This window comes from Myodes glareolus, chromosome 22 (assembly GCF_982192425.1).
Source record: "Myodes glareolus chromosome 22, mMyoGla1.1, whole genome shotgun sequence".
NCBI classification, from domain to species: Eukaryota; Metazoa; Chordata; class Mammalia; order Rodentia; family Cricetidae; genus Myodes; species Myodes glareolus.
In genome coordinates this window covers 38,967,482-38,992,132 of record NC_142047.1, presented here as the reverse complement: position 1 = coordinate 38,992,132, position 24,651 = coordinate 38,967,482, and the positions used below count along the sequence as shown (strand labels likewise).

At 37.6% G+C, this 24,651-nt stretch overlaps 1 protein-coding gene and 1 non-coding gene across 2 annotated transcripts in view; both read left to right on the top strand.

The window, feature by feature from the left end:
• The window catches only part of Ap1g1 (adaptor related protein complex 1 subunit gamma 1), an 84,133-nt gene that overhangs the window by 43,899 nt on the left and 15,583 nt on the right, over positions 1-24,651 (top strand). Inside the window, exons 4-15 of the mRNA XM_087900381.1 lie at positions 2,550-2,691; positions 4,224-4,320; positions 5,341-5,417; positions 8,404-8,499; positions 8,901-8,981; positions 9,165-9,263; positions 13,680-13,735; positions 14,640-14,753; positions 18,813-18,953; positions 20,294-20,348; positions 23,194-23,316; positions 24,408-24,497. Of these exons, the coding sequence (XP_087756507.1) occupies positions 2,550-2,691; positions 4,224-4,320; positions 5,341-5,417; positions 8,404-8,499; positions 8,901-8,981; positions 9,165-9,263; positions 13,680-13,735; positions 14,640-14,753; positions 18,813-18,953; positions 20,294-20,348; positions 23,194-23,316; positions 24,408-24,497 (1,171 nt within the window). The remainder of the gene's footprint in view (positions 1-2,549; positions 2,692-4,223; positions 4,321-5,340; positions 5,418-8,403; positions 8,500-8,900; positions 8,982-9,164; positions 9,264-13,679; positions 13,736-14,639; positions 14,754-18,812; positions 18,954-20,293; positions 20,349-23,193; positions 23,317-24,407; positions 24,498-24,651) is intronic.
• LOC125402656 (small nucleolar RNA SNORD71) lies at positions 15,046-15,131 on the top strand. The gene has a single exon (XR_007232697.1). It is a non-coding gene; the product is annotated as a small nucleolar RNA SNORD71 (small nucleolar RNA).

Sequence of the window (24,651 nt, the reverse complement as noted above, 5' to 3'; positions counted from 1 at the left end):
GAGATTGAGTTCATATCACCAGCCTGGGCAGTAAAATGCCTTTACCACCTTAAACCATTTCACTCAGCCCTTAGGCAGTATTTACCCATGAATAATTTTATAATGCCACAATGGAACCACTTGCAAAAAAAATTCTTCACCAAGTTATGTAAATCTTCTGGATGCTATTGCATCTCATCTTGAAATATCAAAAATACCTCATGGGTCTCATGGGTTAGTATTGTCACTGATGTCAATAGAATAGCCATTATTTATAAACTGTCAAATTTGTGGAGATGATAGAAGTTTTCCAAAACTACAGTTTTTTTTTTACTACAAAGCTTGAATTATGTCACTAGCAGCAACTATCAGTTGTTCCTTTTGAAATTATATGCTCATATGAGTTTCTCCAAAAAGTGTACGTCAGGCTAGTCTCAGCATCCTGAGTGATGGGATACAGATGTGTGCCACTGCTGCTGGCTGTTAGTTTAAATGAAGCTGCCTTTCTTTCTTTCTTGTTCCTTCCCTCAGCCATGCAGTGGCAAACACAGTTGTTATCATCGTTTACTGCCGCTGCCTTGACTGGTACTGTGGGCAAGCAGTTTTCCCACCACGGCTTTTACTGACTGCAGAGGCTGGCACAGTTGACAGTATGACAGGATTATGAAAACAGTTTGAATTTCATGAGCTGTTGAGATGCCTGTAGACCCTGTGAACCAGTGGTTTTCAACCTGTGTGTTGTGACCCTGTTGGGTGTTGCAAATCAGATATTCTGCATATCAGATGTTTACATTCTGATTCATAACAGTAACAAATTACAGTTATGAAGTAGCAACGAAATAGTTTTATGGTTGGGGCCCACCACAATATGAGGAACCATATTAAAAGGTCATAGCATTAGGAAGGTTGAGAACCACTTCTTTGAACCATGTTGCGCTAAATGATGCAAAATGCTCAGAAACTGCTAGAAGTATTGTAAATCATATAATTTGGCTTCTGAATGACAAGAGTTAATTTCAAGATATAAGTATGTTTGAAAGTTCATGTTTTAATACTTTAGCTCTTTTGAATAAAGCACTATTTTATACAGTAATGTATACATTTTCTGTTATGATCCGAATTTCTGAGGCTATAATATACAAAGAAATATTTATACAATTCACAGTTTATAGACTGAAAGTCCAAGATGTGATGTCCTACCAAACTGCTTAGCTTCTGGGGAGGGCCTTGTGACAGACATCATCATACACAGCAGAGCCCACACACGGGAAGGGGAAATCACACCAGGGAACAGGAATCTCTTGCTCCTTTAAAACAACTCAACCTCATGCATGAGTAGTGCTTAGTTCTAAACACCAGGCTCTGTGTCTTAAAGAGTTCACCATCTCGACCATAGACACACTGGCGACCCAGCTTCCAGCATAAATGGACACTCATTGATGTGTTAGAAAGCACTTGAGAGGGCTCTCTCTAAATGTCTAACTTAGTATGGTAAAGGTACTTTCACTAGTGCTGTTTTATCAAAGTAATAGCAATTACAGATTTTCCTTCTTGAACAAGTATGTCTAGAAATACAGAAAATACTTAATGTAAGGTGGCTAACATTAATGCATAAGATCAAAGGGTATCTATATTTTTGTTGCGTTTACATTATCTTAAGTTCACTAGTAATTAAGATTTCCTTCTCTGATTGTTTTTGTTATTTAATATTTATTTTTTAAGCAGGGTCTTGCTATATAACTCTGTCTGGCCTGGAAATTGCTATGTAGATCAGACTGGACTCAAACTCATAGACATCCTCATGCCTCTGCCTCCCAAGTGCTGGAATTAAAAGTGTGTGCCACCACACCTGGCTATACAAGAGTTTTAGTATGAATCTTAACTTTTCTTGTAGGCAGAACTAAATCATGTCTTAGAAATCTCTCAAGACAGTTTTGCTGCATCTTTTTACTTTTAGTGGTTGCTAAGTTTTCTAAAGTGGTATCTTTGATATCTAATGGGTAACACATTCTTGTTACTTGGTCATTTGGAAACCTTGGATAGAAAACTTAGATATTATTGGTTCACCATGTTAATAAGCATTTTTCTAAATTCTGTTAATTTAAAATGCATTTTTATATTTGTGTGTGTGTGTGTGTGTGTGTGTGTGTGTTTGTACATGTGTGCTATAGTACTTGTGTAGCCTTTGGTGTCAGTCCTGTCACTTACCTTGTTTGAGACAGAATCTCTTGTTCTATTATATATCCTAGGTTAGCAGTCCTGCACAGCTTCTGGAAATTTTTCTGTCTCCACTTCCCTTCTGGCCATTGGGCACCTATGTGCTACTGAGTCTGGCTTTGCAGGGGTCTTAGGGACCTATATTAAGGTCCTTAAGTTTGCAAGGCAAACACTTTGTGCTTAGCTAGCTCCCCAGCCCCTACAGTTTTGTTTTGACTGTACTTTTGTTTGTTTTGTTTTGTTTTGTCTTGTTTGCTTGTTTTTAGTGTAGTAGTCTTGAGATTCACAGTTAGGTTGTTAGGCTGCTTCCGGGAGACCGTGTTTGTTCCTATTTCCTTTTCTTTCTCTTGCAGTGATCTTAATCATAGTACACAGTTCGTGCAGGGGCTCGCACTTTGTACCCTCGGCTGCATGGGCTCTTCAGAGATGTGCAGAGATCTTGCAGGAGAGGTAGAGAAGCTTCTGAAAACCTCCAACTCTTACTTAAGAAAAAAGGTAACTTTGCAGTAAATCAAATGTCTGTCTCGATTAGGTGGTATTATGGAAAGGGAAAGGCAGAATACTTGTTCCTGAAAGCTTAGATGGAATTAAAATTTTTTTTTAAAATTTTTTTCAGTAAATTTATTTAAAAGAATTATACACGAATTTTTTTGGGGGAGGGGGGGTTTGAGATAGGGTTCCACTGTAGTTATTGAGCCTGTCCTGGAACAAGAGCTTGTAGACCAGGCTGGCCTCGAACTTGCAGACTAAGGTGTGCTCCACCATCACCCGGCTCTGATTCCTTTTTTTTTTTTTTAAATAATTTATAGACAAACTATGTCCTCAGCAGCACATCTGAGTACTTTGCAAATTATTTCACATATTAAAGTTATGATAATGAAGTTTTTCATTGACTTTTTACTAATAACTGGCACATGTACTTGGGGCCTAAATGGTTGTGAGGGAGTGATTGAGAGACTGCTTTCTAAAGTTGATGTGTCTTAACTTACTTGCTTTTGTTTGTTTCTAAAAAAAACCTTTTTTTTGAGTTTAAAGTTTTGCTTCAATCCTAAGACTATTGTAAAGAAAACACAGAATGTATATGTTTAAGAAATGAGCAAAACGATCATCTCATTGGCATTTACTGAGTCTGTTATTGGTGTGAGAAAAAGGAGCTTGTATAAGACCATTTTTAGATTGTGTATTGTTAATTGATGCACACACACAGGTTTCCTCAGTGTGTATGCCAGTGACTGTAGTACTGTGGGAGCTGCTCTTATTAGAATGCACAATGTTGCATTAAATTAATGCATTCCTTCAGATTTGAATGCCTCCCAGTAAAATGGAGAGGAATTAGCAGGAATCTTTTCTAATTAGTCTATCTAAGCTGTTATTGCATTTTGACTAAAGTAATAGGTGCAGTTACTTTGAGTAATCACCAGTCTCTACCTATCCTGTTTCTCCTGGTGGATGAATTACTAAGACTATGTTTTCTTTAGTAGAAACTAGTTAGCCTGTTTCCCTGACAAACCTTCCCTCCTTTCCTCTCCTCTTTTCCTTCTTTTTACCTCTGAGCTGTACTCCCTATCCCTAAGTGATTCTTACTTGAGAAGAATCAGCTGAGAGCAGGATAGATCCACTTAAACTTTATAGAAGGAGTCTTTAAGTTTTGTGACACTATTTAGATGTGTTGGTCATCTGACTCAGGAATGATTTATTAGAGATGGAAGTCCATGTCTGTTTTTCAGTTCCCCAGAATTTCACTTAAATTTAACTTGTGTGATAAATTTCTTTTAACTATGATCTACTTGAAAGTGTTTTCCCTACGTGTCTGGCAATATGTGAACAGGAATGGGTGGACTTAAAGTTTCTCATCAGTTCACTAGTATATATGGACAACCCCAGGCAGTTCACAGATAGTAAATCTTATTAACTAGCCTCTTAACTTTTCTAGTAGATGAACTAGTTGGTGAAGATCTTTTCTAAGATTGGTTGCCCTGGCTTACTTGAAATAAATTTTTTTTTGTCCTTCTATTTTTTTTTTATAGGCAGCACTGTGTGCTGTTCATGTCATCAGGAAGGTTCCTGAACTTATGGAGATGTTTTTACCAGCAACAAAAAATTTATTGAATGAGAAGAACCATGGTAATGTGATTTGGATAAACTCATAAAGTACTAAGAAAGGAAGGGTCAGCCCTGTGTTTCATGGCTCTACAGTTACCATAGGTCTTGCCTGCTAGATCGTAGCTTTACAGTTAAATTAGTTTCTTCATAGTAAACCTACCTTTCAGTTCTAATCCTGTATTACATTATTAATGTTCAGTATGATGTACAAATGATCATATCTTCAAATTTTTTGTAAAAGCCATCTGATTTCGTGACCATTTCATAATAAAACAAGACAATTTTTCTTTGCTATCATGTATTAGGAGTATAAGATTACCAAAAATTCTTGTGAGTTATTTCTAGCAGGAATCTGTAGTGTGCATTCAGATATCTTTATATAAAGCTTGAGAAAAGTTAAATAATGTGCCTGGGCTTCCTTCCCCCCAAAACTTTTTGTTCTTATCTTGAAGCCATTGTAATGAGTTCCAAGTAAAGTTTTGTGTCTTATATACTAAGAAAAAAATGACACAATATATTTAATTTGATTAATTTAAACCGCATTTTAATTAAATTAATTTAAAGCTGTGCTCTGCTATACTGTGTAGTGTTGAACACATGCAGGTTTAGCTAGGTCTGTCATTACTTAGTGAAAAGTCTTTAGAGATCCTTTTTACTGACTTTGAGATTAGCGAATTTACTTGTCATTTGTGTTTTGATATATTTTATCTGAAAATTTAGTATCTTACTAAGGTTTTTGACTGGAATTATTTGTCAGAGTGTAGCTAATAGTACATTGCAGAAACATGGAGATGGAGAGATGGAGTTTATACTAACTGAGCGTGGATATTCTCAGTGGACAGACTTGTTCTTGGCATTTTAGCCATTGCAAAGATTCTGGTTTGACCAAGGTTAAGCAGCAGCTCCTGCTGAATGCTCTTCACAGGGCTTTGATTCTTGGGGGATTGAGAAGCAGGAGTAGCAAGTCTTCTTTTGGGGTGAAGCCGTGTTCTCTGGAGCTAAGTAGGAACTCATTTTTGCCTGCCTTTGGTCTTTTCTCAGGTGTCCTTCACACGTCTGTAGTCCTCCTCACGGAGATGTGTGAGCGGAGCCCAGACATGCTCGCACACTTCAGAAAGGTAGGTGCTTTCTGTGTGCCTTACTTAGCCTTTATTGATTGAAAGATGATTTTCCTGAAAAGTACATGTTTTTTTTCACTTAGGATTTTCTTTTGAAAGCAAGCTATGAAGCTGAATAAAGGATTTGACTAGCCCTGCTGTGTGGTAGGGCTGGAAGCCAGATTTAGGCAAATAAGAGCTGGCACTAGTGTAGTGTTTCCCTTTTCAGAGTAGAAGTCTTTTCTTGTTGTTGGCAGACAAACTGCTCACGTGGTTTATCTGCTGCTTTCACGGTGAGCCAGGAAATGTTACCTGAGGTCAAATTACAAATAGGATTTTTTTTTTCTTTCTTAAGGTGAAAAAAAGCAAACAGTTTGAGGTCCTTAATTCCTGTTATAGCCCTACCTTTTTAAGGCTAACCTGTCCTTTTTATTTATTTATTTTTTTCCTAAGACAGGGTTTCTGTATGTAGCCTAGGCTATCCTGGAACTTGCTGTATAGATCAGGCTGGCTCAAACTCAGATTCACCTGTTTTTGCCTTCCAAGTGGTGGGATTAAAGCAAGCACCACTGCCCGGCTCCGTTTCCCCACTTTTTATAGCATTTTAAAGTAGGCAGTTTTATTTCTCCCTTTACTTACTGAGAAGGTTGCTGTTCTTTGTATAGTACATGTGTTGATTCCTTTAGAGAAGGCAGCTGAGCACTCCACAAGACCTCATTTTGTATTTTAGATCTAACAACAGATTTTTTTCTTTGCCTCACTCTCCCTTAGATGTTCATGTCTTGATTAAATTAATGTAAAATAGTATGAGACCCGTATCTGTCCCTAATGCTTGCTTTGTATGTTTTGTTCCTGTTGTCTGTTTGGAATCCTGCTGTATGTTAGAATGAAAAGGTAAGAATTAACCCTCTTTTTAGATGGTGCATGCTGGCTTTAGGTCCTTAGTAGCTTTTGTGTGTCCGCCTACAAGTGTGGCTTTTAAACTATACTAATGCTGAAGCTCTGCTTAATATCGTGAATTATTTGTTCTAGCATTTTTGGCTAACTTCCTGGTCCAGTTTCTGTCTTGTCTTTTAAACTCCTGACTCCAAAGTCAGCCTTGGATTTCAGTTGTAGCCTTCCCTGAGTTGTAATCCTCCTCCTGTAGCTTACCTTCACTTTCATGGGAGAGACTGTGAGCAGCTGCTTGGCAGCTTTGCTCGTGGCCATTCCGGTTCTGTTTGGTGCCTTTACACAAAACACTGCTTCTTTTTGAAGTAGATGGTTAGAGCCATCTGCGGGTAACTCATACTTGAAAAAACTCTGAGTTTTCAGTTCGGACTTAGAGCTCTTATTTCCCTCTTACTGGGATTTAATCTGAGAAGCTTTGGGGTATTGAAAGGATTTAGAGGTGGAGTACCTGGCACCAACTGACTTTCATGGCTGCAGCTTTCCCTCTGTCACCTTATGTTATTTGTCCTGTCATCAGTTTTAGTAACTTGCATTTTTGTCTGAAAAATAAAGCTGGGTTCCAAGAACTTGTGTGCTAAATTCTTAGATATGTGCTTTCTGCCCCAGGGCAGTCTCATGCAATGTGCTGGCCTTGGCAGCAAATAAAACAGTTTCTGAATTTAGTAGCCCAAGGAAAAAGGACTTCTCCAAGAACTTAACCATATTTTAAAAGGTGATTAGGGTTATATGTAGTTCACAAAATGAAGGCTGTGGAGAGTATGAAAGGTGAGCTGCTTATCTTCACAACACAGTCAACAGATTTACTGAGATTTTATTTACAGCTTACATATCTCCATAGCTTAGATTGTCTTATTCTTGGAGTTGTCCAAATTCAGTTTTTGTTTTGGTGATTTAATGAGTCACTAAATTCTGAAGGATTATGGCTAACTTAAGTTCACAGTATGTTCTCTTGCAGTTATAAGTGACCTTAATGTTTTGAGTGTTTTGGGTGCATGCCTTGGCTTTTTTTTTTTAATCTTAATACCTTTCTAGGGAGTAGAGAGGGAACAGCATAGACACAAAGAGGAAAAATAATGAGTTGCAGTGGAGTTGGCCTTTTCAGATTTCCTCCAGAAAGATGCAATGTTTGTATCCTTCTTTATTTAGTTTTAGGTAATAAGAGCTGTTCATCTAGTTAGTTAATTGAGGTTTTCATTTGGAGACTGGGAAAGTTCAGTTATGGCAGATATTTTGAAATAGGAGTTTAATGTTAAGTAATTGATCAACAAAAAGGAAATGAGTGCTCATTTATTTGAAAACATCTGTCACTTTAGATGACAGTAATATTTGCCTCTTTGACATGGACCTAGTAAAGGCAGGACAAAGGAATTCTTGTTTATAAGGAATGTATAGTCTCTTTCGTAAAATAAGAAAACACAATTGAGTGCAGATATTAAATTGTGACAGAATTTCATAAGTAAAGAGAAGGGCCTTGGTATCTTAGGTGTACTTTCTTTATGTATCTTTTTCATTTGGCTCATGCTGATCACTTTGGTATTATGCATTTTGGGAAAGGATACTTGACTAAACCTATCTTCAGGGGAAAGTCTTTTTTCTTCTCTGTTTGAAGTGTGGTATACTTTATATTTTAATAAGTCATTAGTTAATACTTTATATGAAATTTGTTAGAATGGATCAAAAGGAACTTCTTTTTGCTATCCAAGAGTTTTAAGTTCTGTACAAGTACAGTATATATACCCTGTCGGCCTGTTGTATTCGGTTCCCATGGGCTCTTGGCCCACTGTGATTTCTGGTATCTTTACAAATGGAACTCTGGAGGAAAAAGAACTGGCTTGTTTTTATTCTGATGATAAAGTACATATTACTTGTTAGGTTTCCACCTAAGTATCCGAATTATACTTTTCAACCATCTTCAATATTGTATTTGTAGCAGAAGAAATTTCTTGGACTCAGACCTTTGTATCATTTTTCTAAACAAAAAATCTGCTTATTGAAGAGATAGTCTTACTCACTTTTTGTTGTTGTTGTTGTTTTGATGCATCTTTCTTTTCTGCAGCTTGTGCCCCAATTAGTTCGTATTCTAAAGAACCTCATCATGTCCGGATATTCCCCAGAACATGATGTTTCTGGTATCAGTGACCCCTTCTTGCAGGTGAGGCTGAAAAAGCATTTTGGTTAATATTATTCGAATGCAATGATTTGAAGTCATCTTAAGTCATCATAAGTTTATATAGGGTACAAATTTGGTAATTCATTAATAAGTGAACCAGTACCAACTAAGTATTGTATTTAATTAATAAAATGACCATGCAATGTAAAATTTATCTTGTACTTAGGTACTTAATTATCAGTTAAGTAGCTAATGGATATGGGGCCATGAAAGGTGGATTATCCTATAATTAAATGTAGAAGTCTGCCTGGGGTCTTTAAAAGGTGTTTAAAACTCTTCTGACTTATTTTTGATGGGATCTAAAACTTCATTTGAATTTCATACTGAATGAGATTTGTTTGTGTTAGGTATAATTTGTTGACATTTTTTATTTTACATGTTAGGTACGAATTTTGCGGTTATTAAGAATTTTAGGACGAAATGATGATGATTCAAGTGAAGCTATGAATGATATATTAGCACAGGTGAGTTGATCCATCTTGGAGTATACTATTTTCATTTTCAACCTGTAGAGAGTAGGCTGTGATTATCAGTGTGAGCAGTTCCTGCTCCTCCTCAGTGAGTGACTGCCGTCCCAGCATGTCTTGTTGCACTAGATACTTTTTGGAATGTTGTTCTATCACTTATGCGCCCCTCTGTCTTTTCAGGTTGCCACTAATACAGAGACTAGTAAAAACGTAGGGAACGCTATTCTTTATGAAACGGTTCTGACTATCATGGATATTAAATCAGAGAGTGGATTGCGAGTAAGTCTTTTTGAATCTTATTTTCCTTCTAAACATTTAAATTAGAGTGATTGAATTGAGCTTCAGTACTTTGGAAACAGATTCTATTTGGAACTTTAGAAAGGACTGATGTATAGTGCATAATGCTGTGTTTGTATGCTTTTATCTTGAGGAAAATACTAAAACTTGGAGAACTGAGGTAGGGTTGGCTCTATTTCTTTTGTTAAGGAAACCTTTCAAAGTAAGCTTTTATTAGAGCCACAACCTGAATTGTAGCTCATTATTTAAGCAAATCAGATAAACAATATTTGAGGAAATGTATTTAAGGAATAAACCTATAGAGCAAGAGACTCAGGCAGTCCCAAAGGTATCCAGAGAGGGAAGTGTTAGCCCCCTTAAGATATAGCCCATTAAGTCTACTTCCAGAGGAAGACACTTTGTGATGCTGTGTCTGCATAGCATCTTGCTATGTAGTATAGACTGAGCTGGCCTGGAACTCCTGTAGTGTAGGTTGTCCCAGTGCTAGGATTAGAAGTGTGCTCCACTGCATCCAGTTTTCCCCCCTACTTTCTCTTAACTTTGAAATAATCCTAGATTTTTTAAAGGATTTATTTTTTTTTTATTAATTGTGTATATGCATGTGCATGTGCTTGTGGTAAGAGCAGTGCCTGTGGAAGCCAGAACCAGAAGAGGATGTTGGCTTCCCTGGAGCTGGAGCTACAGATGGTTGTGAGCAGCCTAATGTGGGAGCTGGGAACCAAATTTGGATCCATTGGAAATCAAGCAAGCATGTACTCTCAACTACTTAGCTGTCTCCAGTCCCTGAAGCCCTAGCATTTCTGTATGTGCTGTGCCCTTTATTCAACTTTTCCTAATATAATACCTTGAAAATTTATAATCTTATCAAGACTACAACATTAACATTGACACTCTACTATTAAGTAAACTATAGACTTTATTCAGATTTCACCAAGTTTCCATGTGATATTTATTTTCTGTTACAAGATCCTTTCCATGAGCCCATATTACACTTAATTGTCATTTTAGTCTTCTGGTTCGTTAGTTTCTTAGTCTCTCTTTATCTTTTGTGATTTTGGCACTGTAGAAGTATTGACCAGTTATTTTATAGAATATGACTGAATTTAGTTTGTCTGATATTTTTTCATGGTTTTATAGGTTAAAGTTAAAACTTTGCAGTTGAACATACAAAGTAACACATATCTAGTTTTCTTTCCACTGTGATACCAACTGGGTGTGACTCCCACCTCTGTGCTATCTATAAAAGTTTATTTATTTAATTTTTTTTTACATGAATGAGTTTAGTATACATGTATGTATATGCCTCATGTGCATGGTTCTTACGGAATTTGGAAGAGGGCATTGGATCACCTGGAAATGGAGTTATGGCTGATTGTGAGCCATCATGTGGGTGTTAGGAATTTAACCCAGGTCCTATGCAAGAGCAAGAAACTATTAACTTATGAGACCTTTCTCCAGTCCCATATGCTGGGTTTCTTTAGTATTGTAAAGTTACTATCTTACCCTTTCTAATTAAATTTTTTTGGAGGAGATACTTTGAGCCTGTGCAAATATACTTACAATCTTTTGCCCATGATTTTTGGTATCCATCAGATGTTCTTATTTACAATAATTGCTAGGATGATATTCTAATGTTAGTTTCTTATTTTCTTCATTTTCTCTCCTCATTAAATGATGAGAGAGAGTTCTATGGAATTTTCCATAAATTTGTTCATCAATCCAGTCAATTGTTAATAATAGAATTGCTAATCCAAAACCTTTAAAGAAACATACTTACCAGCTAAAGTATATTATTATAATATCTTAGAATATACCAAATCAACTTGGATAAGATTTTTTCTCTCCTTTAAAGTAAAAACAGCAGTATATACATTCTCTACTCTCTTAGATAATGTCATCTTGAAGCTACTTTCTTATTCATACATTAAGACCAGTTTTGTGTGTGTGTGTGTTTTTCCAGTTGTGGTAGAAAATATATAACAAAATTTACCACTTGATCATTTAAGGATGTATATTAATGGATTTAGTGCATTGACATTTCTTAGTAGCCAATATTGTCATCTTTGTCCAGAGCTTTTTTTGTCTTCCCAAATTTTTCTGTTCCTTATTTCCAAACTTTTTTTTTAATTAAAATGTTCTTTTAAATGATTTTCTTTTATGTGTATGGTTGTTCCTACTGTAAACATGTTGATGCACCACATGTTTATCTTGTGCTTGTGGAGACCAGAAGAGGGTATCAGATGCCTGGAACTTGATTTGCAGATGCTTATGAGCTACCGCTTGGTTCTGGGAATTGATCCAGGTTCTCTCGAAGAGTAGCCAGTGCTCTTGGCTGCACCATTTTTCCAGCCTCTGCGCTTCCCACCCCCCCCCTTTTTTTTTTTTTTTGATTTATTTTGGAAAATTAATCCTTAAAAACCCACCATTTTGTTCTGTTTGTAAATTCTCCTCAGTACCTCTGGACTCTCCTCAGTACCTTTGCAGAGATACAGAAAAAAAAATTAAAACAACAAAATGTATTGGATGTGCAGCTAAGTTTTTGCTTAGTGTGCACAAAGCCTTGGGTCCCATCGCTTCAGCAAAGGAAAAGAAGAATGTTCTATCTTCTTCCCTTCTAATCTGTGCTCTCATTTACTCACTCAAACACTTACTTTCAACACTAGATATGGGATAATATTTTCAGTGATCAGGAGTTGATATTCTTTAATGTAACTCATTTTAAATAGTTCATGCCTGGAGAAGCATCAGGTCTCACAGGTTGAAGGCTTAGTTCTATGGGACAATCTCCCACATCAGATGCTAGTTATATGGCTGGTATTTTTAACCAGCCAGCTGTAATTTTATGTTCCTACATCCCTCTTCATGAGCTTAATGTACTAGAGTGGCTTGCAGAATTAAGGGGGACACTTAATTGTACTTGTTTATGGTAAAGGATATTCAAAGGATAGAGATGAGTATCTATATCGTTGAAACATGAGGGCAGAACATATGGGGAGGGTAAGAAACATTCTCCCCAGCTGTACTATTCTTTAGAAAACTCCATGTGTTTAGGTACTCAGAAGCTCCCAGGAACCCTGTTCTTTTGGTTATTTTATGGAGGCCTCATTATGTAGGTATGATTAAATCATTGGCCATTGGTGATGATTATAACCCTCAGCACTTTTCCTTTCCAGGATCTTGGGAATGGACTGAAAGTTCCAATTCTCTAACAACTTGATTGCTCCCTCTGACAAACTAGTCCCTTCATTAGGCTATACAGGGTCCATCAAGAGTTACCTCATAGCATCTAAATGTCAGGATGGAGATGACTTACTGGTTACAATGGTTGTTCTTCCAGAGGACAAGAGTTCAGGTCCTAGCACCCACATTAGGCAGTTCATTGTAGCTTCATCAGTGCTCTCTTTTGATCGCTGAGGGTACCTGTGCACACACACATTCTCACACACACGCGCACACTTTAAAAACAGCAAGTCTTCTAGAAAAAAAAAAAAAAAGCTAAATGAGATTTAGGAGCCATATGCCAAAAACTAGGGACAATGATAGAGTTTATTTCACAGTATTATGTTTTCATATGAATGCAACCATATAGTATTTATCCCTTGCTTGTATCTTTATTAAGCATAATGTCAAGGTTCACTTGTGTTTTGTAATAGATCAGATGCCTTTCTTGAAATGCCTGCATAGGATGCTCTTGTACATGCCATTAATATATCCAGAAGATTTGTTACTGATGGATCTAGGCTGTCCCCTATCACTTGTTGCTGGAGACTTTGTGTATATGTTTGTACAGTTGTATTTGTCAGAAAAATTTCTAGGGTTAAACTACTAAAGTGGAGTACGTGTATATATACGTTTTTTATATATGTCTTTTATATATATGTCTTTTATATATGTCTTTTAGTTTTAAGATCTCAATTGACTTTATTGTTTTAGAATTGGGCAGCATTCTGTAAATTTGGCAACTTTTAATCATATCCTCCAGTAATTACTGCTGAAATGGAATGTTATTTTTTAAAAAAATTTATTTTGTGTGGGGGCATGTGCATCTACACATGTCCACTATTGTGCATACATGGAACGTTAGACAGCTTGAGGGAATGGGTCCTCTCTTTCCAACATATGGGATCTGTAACTTGAAATCGGGTCATCAGGCTAGGTTGCAGACATCTTTATCTGTTGAGCCATCTTTCTAGCTCTTGAAATGGAATATGATTTTAAGAGTTTGTTTTTAGCAATTTTTTTCCTTTTGCTAATAGTCTATAGATAACCAACTGCTATCTTTAAGCAGCTTCTACTCAGAGGCTGGAAATTGAGTTTTAGAGTTAGAAAACAGTATAAATGTATAACTTTTCTAGATTAAAAAGCAAAACATAAAAAACCTATGCTGTTTCTCTTTAGGTTCTAGCCATAAATATTCTCGGTCGATTCTTATTGAACAATGACAAAAATATTAGGTAAGTCAGCTGAAAAATTTCCCATGTCTTCTACATTATAAAAATTAGTATTTTACAGAGTGACTTTGCTCAAGACTATACATACATGTAGTATTTATTATATGATAAAGAGTTTGAAGTAAATTTTAATTTAAATCTTAAAATTGCTATTTTGTAAGGAATTTGAGGGTTTCTTCTGTTTAATTTTTTTCTTATAAGTCAGGTAAAACATCCTATAAAGGGCCAAATGGTAAACATTTAAGACTTTTTGAATCACAGGGTCTTTGTAGCAACTACTCAATTTCATGGCTTTGGATCTTAAACTCAAGTTAATTTTTGGGCAGGGTGGTGGTGGAACTTGAGACAGAGTTTCTCTGTGTGGCCCTGGCTGTACTGGAACTCCATTTGTAACCAGGCCAACGTGGAACTTAGAGATCCACCTGCCTCTGCCTCCAAAGTGTTGAAATTAAAGGTGTGCACGCCATGCCCAGCTTTAAACTCAAATTATTATAGAAACAATTTTGGTACTTGTATAAAAAAAGAGCAGAAACCATTCAAATGATAAAATTAAAATAATTTCCTTCTTCTTGTGCTTTGTGGGTAAGGCGGTGTGAAAAAGCATATGAACTTACTGTTTTCTTTGGAAGATTTATAAAGAGCTGAGTCAGTTACTTTTGAAAGATTAAATGGTTGTTATTGTGAAAGCAAGGCTAATTCCAAAACCTCTTCACTTGTCACTGCTGTAGATTTTGCTCTTTCTTCTTTAAAGATGTTGCTTCATAGCCTCTAGTTTTGTGTTTATCTTGACATTTGACTACGTGAGCATTTCCCTTATGTGTTAGACATCTTTGCTATTATTTAGGCAGCAGGAAAACTTTGAGATTTATATTTTAACTTGTTTATTGTGAAACATTATTCTCTACAGATATGTTGCTCTGACATCTTTGTTGAAGACTGTGCAGACAGATCATAACGCTGTACAGAGGCACAGAAGCACAATTGTGGACTGTCTAAAAGATCTGGATGTCTCAATAAAAAGGTAAGAAAGATACTCTTTCTCCGGTGTTGTTAAATTAAGAAGATTTTTTTTTGATAAGTCTGTGTCCTCCACCAATTTGATAATTTTACTAGTTTTGTGTTTGAGAGCCAGGCATTTAGGTATTTAGTCCTTGTGTTCAGAAATGAGGCCCCCCCCAATAAAATATTGACATGAGAAGTCTAGGTCAGTTAAAGAGACCCATGAGGAATACTGAAGTGTGCACTGACAGTGCTTTTAGTTCTTAGGTAAAATAATTGGTACAAATACATTGCTTAGTAGAGGTGCTGTGTTACGTGTGCTGGAGGATGAAAATAAGGAGTGATCCATCGGCTAAGTGTCTTACCACTGTGCTGAAACTCAGATTGCTGACAGCGCACTTTTTCACAGTACTTAACCTGTAGGCAAGTGGTTTCTTAGAATAGTACATCCAGAAACATCCAGAAACAACTGTTAGGCAGTTGACACTCACAAAAGACATAAATACAAATCTCTTTGTTCAGTGGCATCTGGTAAGGTTTTATAGTTAACTTTTGGTATGTATTCAAAGCCAAACCAAAGGAGATTTAAAGTGATCTCTGAAGTTATTTAGTAAACAAGCATTTATTTACACAGGACAAATGCTAAGTGCACAAATAGTTTACAGGTAAGACCCCAGGTTTTAGTAGAGCCTTGCGGAGGGTGTACAGCACCTTTTGTTGTCTATCACAGTAAACCAATGAGAGGAAGTGCTTTCTATATCTGACTGTTAAATACAGTCACCAAGGGATCAGATGACCCAACCCTAAACTTTAGTCCTTGAAAGGGGCAATTCTGGAAATAGAAGTCAACTTTCTCACTTTTATTTTTGTTTTCCTATGGCTTAGGGTTTTGATTAAAAATAAAACCTGTGTTTGACAGAAGATATAACATTAAGAGCTGAGACTCAGCCAGATTTGTTTCTCGTTCCAACCCTGTGCTTAACAGACTACATCATTTCCCTACCCTTTTCAGTATTGGTTGCCTCCTTTGTAAAATACAGATAGAGGGCCACCCACTTCAGAGGCTTGTACAAGACTAATTTAATTCATATATAAAAACTACCTTAACATTTTATGGGAGTGATTATATCTTTGAGAATTGAATTGCTGTTGCTGTGTATTTAGTTAATGTGGAGTCATGCACTTAATTGTTAGTTTTGAAAGGCGTCATATTTCTGGTATTTTTTCCCAGAGACAGGTCTCAAATACCTGAGGTTGACCTTCAACTCCTGACTCTGTCTCCAACTTCTAAGTGCTGACACTACAAACATGGTCCATCATTTTTGCTATGAACAATATTTAAATTTTTGACCAAATATGAAAAGATTTATATGGAGCTTTGTGTATTAAACTTTCTAGTTTTGCCTTTATTACCAAACTCGACAGGCGCCTGTAGGGACTTCCGTTTACCTTACAGGTACTTTTCCTTTTTATTGTCTGTTTCCTGTGCAGTTTGGGTTTTTTGTTAGTTGGTTTTTTGAAACAAAATTTCTCTGTGTAACAGTTCTGGCTGACTTGCAGCTTGCTTTGTAGACCAGGGTTTGTAGACTACAAACTCACAGAGATTCACCTGCTTCTGCCTTCTGAGTGCTGGGATTAAAGGCGTGTGCCCCCACTTTCCAGCCTGTTTGATTTTACTATAATTTTTTTATTTTTTGAGAGCATAATTGCCTCATTTCCCCCTTCCTTTTCTCCCTTCAGCATCTCCCATGTGTCCCTTGCTCGCATTTAAATTTGTGGCCTCTTTCTCTATAATTATTGTCACATAAATATGTGTGTGGTGTATAGATGTACATATATGTGTGCACATATATGTATATAAACATATTCCTAAATATATACATATAACCTGCTCAGTCTGTCTAATGTTACTTATATGTATATGCTCTCAAAATTATGGCCTCTTTTAATTTGTTACGCGTGTGTATGTGCATATATACACACATGTATGTATGTATGTATGTATGTATGTATACACACCCCACACATACACATACATATGTATACACACATATGTGTATGTATGTATGTAACCTGTCAGTTTGTATAATGTTACTTGTATGTATTCAGGGCTGACCATTTGGTATTAGATAACTAATTGGTGTGCTCTTCCCTAGGGAAGACTGTTTTTTTTTCTGCTCAGTATTCCTTAGTCCTTTGTTTAGGGTTAAGACCTGTTGTGCTTTCTACCACATTAGCATGTCTTTTGGTGTCCTATTTGTGTTTTGCGAACTGGATCTCTATGTAGTCCTGGCTGGTATGGAACTCATTATATAGACCAGGTTGGCCTTTAACTTGTGGTGACCTTCCTGCCCTCTGCTTCTCCAGTGCTGGAATTATAGGCGTGAACCACCGTGCCTGGCTTCTATATTCCACCATTAAAGTTTTTTTATTAATTAATTAAGAATTCTTTTGAAATAGGGTTTCACTGTGTAGTACTGACTTCTGGAACTCAGTATATAGCCCACACTGGCCTAAACTCACAGAGATCTGTCTGCTCCAGCCTCCTGAGTGTTGGAATCAAAGGCATGTACTTCTACACCTAGCAATTTCTCTCTCTCTCTCTTTCTCTCTCTCTTTTGGCTTTTGAAGACTGGGTTTCTCTATCCCTGGCTGTCCTGGCACTCTGTAGACCAGGCTGGCCTTGAATTCAGAGATCCACCTTCCTCTGCTTCCTGAGCACCGTAATTAAAGGCATGTACCACCACTGCCAGGCTATTTCTATTTTTTTTTTTTTAGATATATTCATGTGTGCCTGTGTGGGCTCATGTGCATGTGAGTACAGTTGCCCTCAAGAAGCTAGAGGCATTGGATTTCCCTGGAGTTGGAGTTAGAGATGGTTGTAAGCTAACTGAGGACCTGAGTTTTTAATGACTGAACCATCTATCTAACCCTGTAACTAACCAGTGTATTTTAAGATTTATTTTTATTACTTTTTTTTCTGTTTTGATTTTTTTGTTTTTGTTTTTTCAGACAGGGTTTCTCTGTAGCTTTGCAGCCTGTCCTGGAATTAGCTTTTATTACCAGACTATCCTTGAACTCACAGAGATCTGCCTGCCACTGCCTCCCCAACTGCTGGGATTAAAGGCGTGTGCCACCTCCGCCTGGCCTATTTTTATTACTTTTAATGATGTGTGCCCCTCCCCCCTTTTTGAGACAGGGTCTGATCTAGTCCAGCCTGGGCTTTAACTCACTATATAGGGGAAAATGATCTTGAATTTCTTATCCTCCTGCCTCTACCTTTTTAATGCTAGGAATATAGGCATGGGCCACTTTATTCGGTTTCTGCAATGCAGAGGATTGAACCATAGAGATTTGAACATGAAGGGCAGGCCCTCAAACAACTAGGTTACATTCCCAGTCCTGCGGTACTGTTTCATGAAAGCACAGTTATGTTATACTTACATAGAAGTGGAGTGCAAATAGAACAAGGGAAACAAATGTCATGTTTTTTAAGCTTTTATTGACATTGTTTATTTATTTACCCTATATATCCATCCATCTGCTTCCTTGCTTGTTTGTTTGCTTGTTTATAAGACAGGGTCTCATGTATCTCAGACTGACAACCACCCCTCCCCCCCAGTCAGGGTTTCTTTGTGTATCCCTAGCTGTCCCAGAACTAGCTTTGTGGATCAGGCTGACTGAATTTACAGAGATTTGTCTGTCTCTGCTTCCCAAGTGCTAGGATTAAATGGGACTAAAGTTGTGGTCTACCACTACTGACTAGACAGACTGTTTTTTAGCTCTGTAGTTGAGAATGACATCGACCCACTGATAATCCTGTCTCCGCCTCCTAAGAGCTAGACTTGTAGGCACGTGGTACCACACCTAAGTTCTCTCCAGGATTTCTGGAAAAAAGTGTAGCATTAACACAGTATCAGAACTAGCATATGAATATATTTTCATGCTTATCCGGCTTGTAAAGATTGGAATCACAAGATTGTGTGCATATTCATCTGCCAGTGCTTTTGATGTATAGTGAACATACTTGGGTATCTGTTATGTAATATATATATATATTTTTTTTTTCTCCCTCTGCAAGACGTGCAATGGAATTGAGTTTTGCCCTGGTAAACGGGAATAATATCCGAGGCATGATGAAGGAATTACTTTATTTTCTGGATTCATGTGAACCAGAATTTAAAGCAGATTGTGCATCTGGAATCTTTCTTGCTGCAGAAAAGTAAGATTTAATTTTTATTTTCATTGGTAGAAGGTGTTTGGAACTCTATAAAAGCATCTTTAAAACATGGAACCAAGATATGTTGTAGACATTTAAAGCATGTAGTGTTTATTTTTAGCTCTGAATTTGAAGTGATTGTAGCCAATATTGAAATAATATTAAAACCAAACAAAATTCTACTTATGTGAACTTTGCTTCTATATCCATTCTTACACTTTACATCTATTATGAAGAGGCAGAAGAGCATCTGAATTGAAGTAATTTATGAGTAAAACATGAAGTACAAAGTACTTCTCAGTTGTAGTAATGTAAATATTCTTTCTCTCATTTCTGAATATCTCACTCTAAATTTAAAAGAACTGGGTCTCAGCTTTGGTCTTACTTGTGTCTAAAGAAACCCATTTTCCCCATTTGTGGAATGTGTGCAATATGCATGTTTGCATATGTGTGGGCATGTGCACGTGGAGGTTCAAGATTGATGTCCAGGATCATCCTTAGTTGCTCTTCCAACTTATTCATTGATGGACAGTCCCTCAGTCAAACTCAGAGCTCTTTGATTTTTCCATGTCTCTCAAGCCAGCTTGCTCTAGATATTCTTTGTCTCTGCCTCCTGAGGATGCCACACCCACCATATTGCATTTATGTGAGTTCTAGGGATCTAACTTGCAATTTAAAGAAAAGTGGCACATGAGAGAAAGATGTCATGAGACTGAGCTCAGGTAGAGGGATTTTTTGTTGGGGGAAAGTGAATGGGAAGAGGGGAGAGTGAAGACTAGCCTCTGGAGACAGAAATGGCAGAGGGGAGAGAGACAGGCAGAGAAACAGAAAGAGAGAAGACGAGATGGGAGGTGGGTAAAGCTCAGTTTAAAGGGAACACAGCAGACATGCACAGAAAGTGCTCTTAGTCACTGCAGCTGAGGACGTATCCTGCCAGGGCTCCAGGGACAGGCCATACAGACGTCTGAGTACTGACATTAACTCTGGTTCTTAGATTTCTAAAGCAAGCGTTTTAACCACTGAGCTCTCTCTAGCCCTCTCTCTCTAGCCCTCTTTATTTGCTTTCTTTTTTTCTGTATATATGATTTGTCTTCTGAGAAACTGAGACAAAGTCCCATCCTTTGAATTTAGCTGTTCCTATTGTAAAATACTGGGAAATGTAAGTTTGATTATATTTGATTGTTCATTGAATTAAATGATGTTTTTTGCTAGCTTTAATGGTAAAAAATCTCCAAATAGAATCATTTAACTAGAAGACTTGGGAAAGTTTGTAGAATAGTTTTTGAAAGTCACTGGATATAGTACAGGTTATTAATTTCAATGTTTTCACCTTATTTTCTCAGGTATGCACCTTCCAAACGGTGGCATATAGATACAATTATGCGTGTCCTGACAACGGTATGTAGCCTTTTAAGTTAAACTATATACTGAATGTACCTAGAAATGAGGCAGATGAAGCCCCTCTTGTCATGGAGGTTGTATTCAACTGGAAGAGATTGGAAATTATATAACTGTTCTGGTTTTCCTTTGATAAAACACTGACCAAAACCAAGTTGGGAGGAAACATTTAATTTGGGGGGCTTGTCTACATTTTCAAAGGTTAGTTTATTATCATGGTGGCATGTTGGTAGACTTGGTGCTGGAGAAGTAGCTGAGAGTCCTACATCTTGCAGGCAACAGGAAGTGGTCTGAGACACTGGGTGGTATCTTGAGCATTATGAGACCTCAAAGCCTGCCTCCACAGTGACACACGTGTTCCAACAAGACCACACCTTCTCTTCAAGGACACACTGCCCGTTAGTTCCACTCCTTTGAGGACCATTTTCTTTCAGATCACCACAAGAACAGATCCTACTTAGGCCACATGCCTTTGATTTTTCTTTAGAGACCCCATAATGCTGTCTGGTTTTGATGCTAGGGCCCAAAACTTGGAGCCCTGCATATGCTGTTTTTCCTCTGTCAATGTTATATAAATGATTTTTATTCTTGAAAATTTATTAAGTTGTTTTTTTATGGACAAGAGTGTGGCTTTTTGGTTCAGTGTGAATTTGAAAAGGTATGTTTTTTTGTTGGATACCGTATTTCTAACTCTCAGATTGTAGTGATGCCTTCTCTCTTTTGAAAGTACTCGATAAGGGAAGTATGGAAATAAGTCATGCTACAGATTACCAACTTTTTACATTCCCACTTTATTTCTGAGCATTTTTCTTGGTGTTGAGTGAACATTCTGGTTTCTTGTAATTTCCCATCCCTTCCAAAGTATTCAGGTTAGATCTGGCCTGTGTAAACCAGCTGTGCTGTTGTGTTCTGCAGTGGAGAGTAACCAGGGCGGCTGATGTTAGCTGGGATCTCCATTCCATGTCTCACATGGCTAGTTACAACACTCTAACTGCCCGAGAGTTAGCTTCCCCATAGATTAAGTGGCTTTGATTTTTCATGGCTGTAGATGCTGCCTCAGAATTTATCATTTGAGAGAATATTAAAAATATCAAGTTAATAATGAAAGGACAAAAACCAGCTGTTAAAAATTTGTAATCCTAGCTACTGGGAGGTTGAAAGTTCAAGGCTTGCCTTGGTAGTTAAACTGTGCCTCAAAATATAAGTAGTAGAGACGGCTCATCTAGTAAAACGCTTGCCGGGCAAATTGTGGACCTGAGCTTGATTCCCAGCCCATGTAAAGAAAAGGCTGGGTGTAATGGAGCACTCCTGTGATTCCTGGAACCTGGCTGAACTGGAAGCTCCTGGATCCCTGTCTAAAATCAGGCAGGTGGAGAGTAGTTGAGGAAGATGCCTGATGCCAACCTCTGGCTCAGTATTTATGCACATACATACATGCATAGACACAAACACACAGGTGACAAAAGGATGGAGGTGGAGTTGGTGCTGGAGAGATGACTCAATGGCTAGGTATTTGTTGCTATTGTAGAGTACCCAGATTTGGTTCCCAGCACCCACTGGTTTAAAACCATTTGTTTCCCCAGTTCTAGGGGATCTAATGCCCTCTTTTGACTGAATTGGCTCCAGGCACACATATGGACATACACACAGACAAAATGTTTATACATTGTCTTAGTTAGATTTTTATTTCCGTGATGAGACAACATGACCATACAACTCTATAAGTTGTATAAGAAAACTTTTAATTGGGGTGACTCACTTACAGTTTCAGAGGTTCAGCTCATTATCATCATGACAGGAAGCATGGCTACATGTAGGCAGATGTTATGCTGGAGCTGAGAGTCCTACATCTTGCCTCAGAAACAACAGGACATCGGCTGATTCACTAGGCAGTATCCTGAGCATAGGAAACTTACCCCCATAGTGACACATTTCCTCCAGCAAGGTCATACCCACTCCAATAAAGCCACACCTTAATAGTGCCACTCCCTATGAGCTTATGGAGGCCAAATACATTCAGACTATAACATAAATACGCAAATTAAAAAGGGGGGCAACTGGAGAGAAGGTTCAGTGGTAGAGTTCTTGCCTATCATATCTAAGACTCTCTTCAATCCCAGGTGTCGCACCAAAATCCGTCCATCAGTGCATGGAATAATTAAATACAAAATAAATTCCATCCCTAGGACTATATTATTGATTATATTAGTAAATATTAGTTTTTAAATAACAGTGTGATACTTTGAGCTTGTTTTTGAAAAGTTCATATGCTATGCTATGGTGTAGTTTAGTGTTAATGTTTGCCTAGGCTCTGTGAGAACCTACATTTGCCTCAACACTGAAAATAAACCAAATTAACAGAACAGAACAAGGTTGATTTGACCTTTGGTGCTGTGCACAGGTGCTGTTCCTCACATTCCCCAGATGAGCGCTCACTTTGCTCATGCGGTTTTAACAGCTGTGCAAAACAGAAGTGGTGATTAAGTTCCCAGAGAATGCATCTTTTTTTAAAAAAATTAATTCAGCTTGTTTGCATCTACTCATTCATTCATATATTCATTCATTCATTCATTCATTCATTCATTTTAGGGTTTTACCTAAGTAGATAAAAAATGTCATCCCTAGGAATTTGAGACTTTGTATTTTGATTTTGACTGGAACTTTTTTGTTAGACTTTAGCCAGACTTTGAAGTTTGAGGTGTTTATGGACCTGGCCGGTAAAATCTTTTTTTTTTTGGGGGGGGGGATGTTTTCCAAAGCCAACAGTTGTGTTTACACAACTTTTTACCTGTACCTTCCAACACTGCTTGTGTGTTCTAGGATAATTGTTCCTGTTTCCTTTTAGGCAGGAAGTTATGTTCGGGATGATGCAGTTCCCAACTTGATTCAGTTAATTACCAATAGTGTGGAGATGCATGCATACACTGTTCAGCGCTTGTACAAGGCAATTCTTGGTGATTATTCTCAAGTAAGTACTTCATTTTCTGTTACTTCATGGAAAAAAATACCCTTTCTTTTCTTCTTATGTCACTATCACTCCACATACTATGTTTTCTACTTTATAATTAGATGATTTGTAATTTACATTAAATAATTTTGGGGCCTGGATAGTAGCTCAGACAATAAACTTTCTTGACCTTGCAGCATGAGGACCTGAGTTTTATACCTTGTACCCTTGTTTTTTATTATTATTATTATTATTATTTACTTTTTGAGACAAGATCTCCCTGTGTTTCTTTGGCTACCCTGTATGTAACTCACTGTGTAGTCCAGGCTGTACCTCTGTGTTTGGGTGCTGGATTATAAAGGGCATGTACCACCACTTTCCACCTGTACCCCCCCCCCCCAGGTCCCCTTTAAAGGCAAGTGTGGCGGCACAGGCTTGTATAATTCTAGTGCTGGTGAGGAGGAGACGGGAGAATCCCTGGGGCTTGCTGACCAGCCAGCTTAGGCTGCTCGGTGAGGTCCAAGTCAGCGAGAGAGCATGTCTCAAAAACAAATGGCTAAGAACTGTGGCTGAGACTGCAGACATTGCTAAGTGTTTGAGGTTCTGGCTGCACAAGCAGAAATTCTGAAAATCATAGTATCACCAGAACTAATATTAACGACATAAAAGTGGTATAGATGGGATCACCGGTACCAATAGAAGAAATATAGAAGTGATTGGTGTGCACAGAAGATCACATATCCTTCAGAATAGGCTGAAACAAGTCTGATAACCGTATTTGTGAGATCTGTGTTCAGTAGAGAGACCCTGCCTCAATGAATAAGGTGGATATGGAGTGAAGACTCCCAATGTCAACCTTAGGCATGTACACATGCATATACATCCATACACATATGTTCACATGCGTACACACATTAGAAAAGGGTGGACAGCATCTGAGAAGCAGCAGAGGTTTTCTTCTGGCCTCCACATGCACTTTGACACATGTGCATGCACATATACTTAATCCAACATATACAAAAATGCACATACATGCGCGTGCGCGCACACACACATACACACACAACAAAGAAGTTCTGGGAAGATTGAAGGCCTTGACTTTCTTTTGGCAGCAACCCTTGGTACAAGTGGCTGCGTGGTGTATAGGTGAATATGGCGATCTTCTTGTGTCTGGCCAATGTGAAGAGGAAGAGCCTATTCAGGTATCTCTTGTTACTTTTGGTTAAGGAGGGAACCAGATTGTGTTTTTAATAATGGAGTAATGTTTAATGGGGAGCTGTAATTGATTCCTTGAAAACTTTTTATAGAAATAGTATCAAGACTGTGTTTTAGACATGTGATACTTAGATTATTATG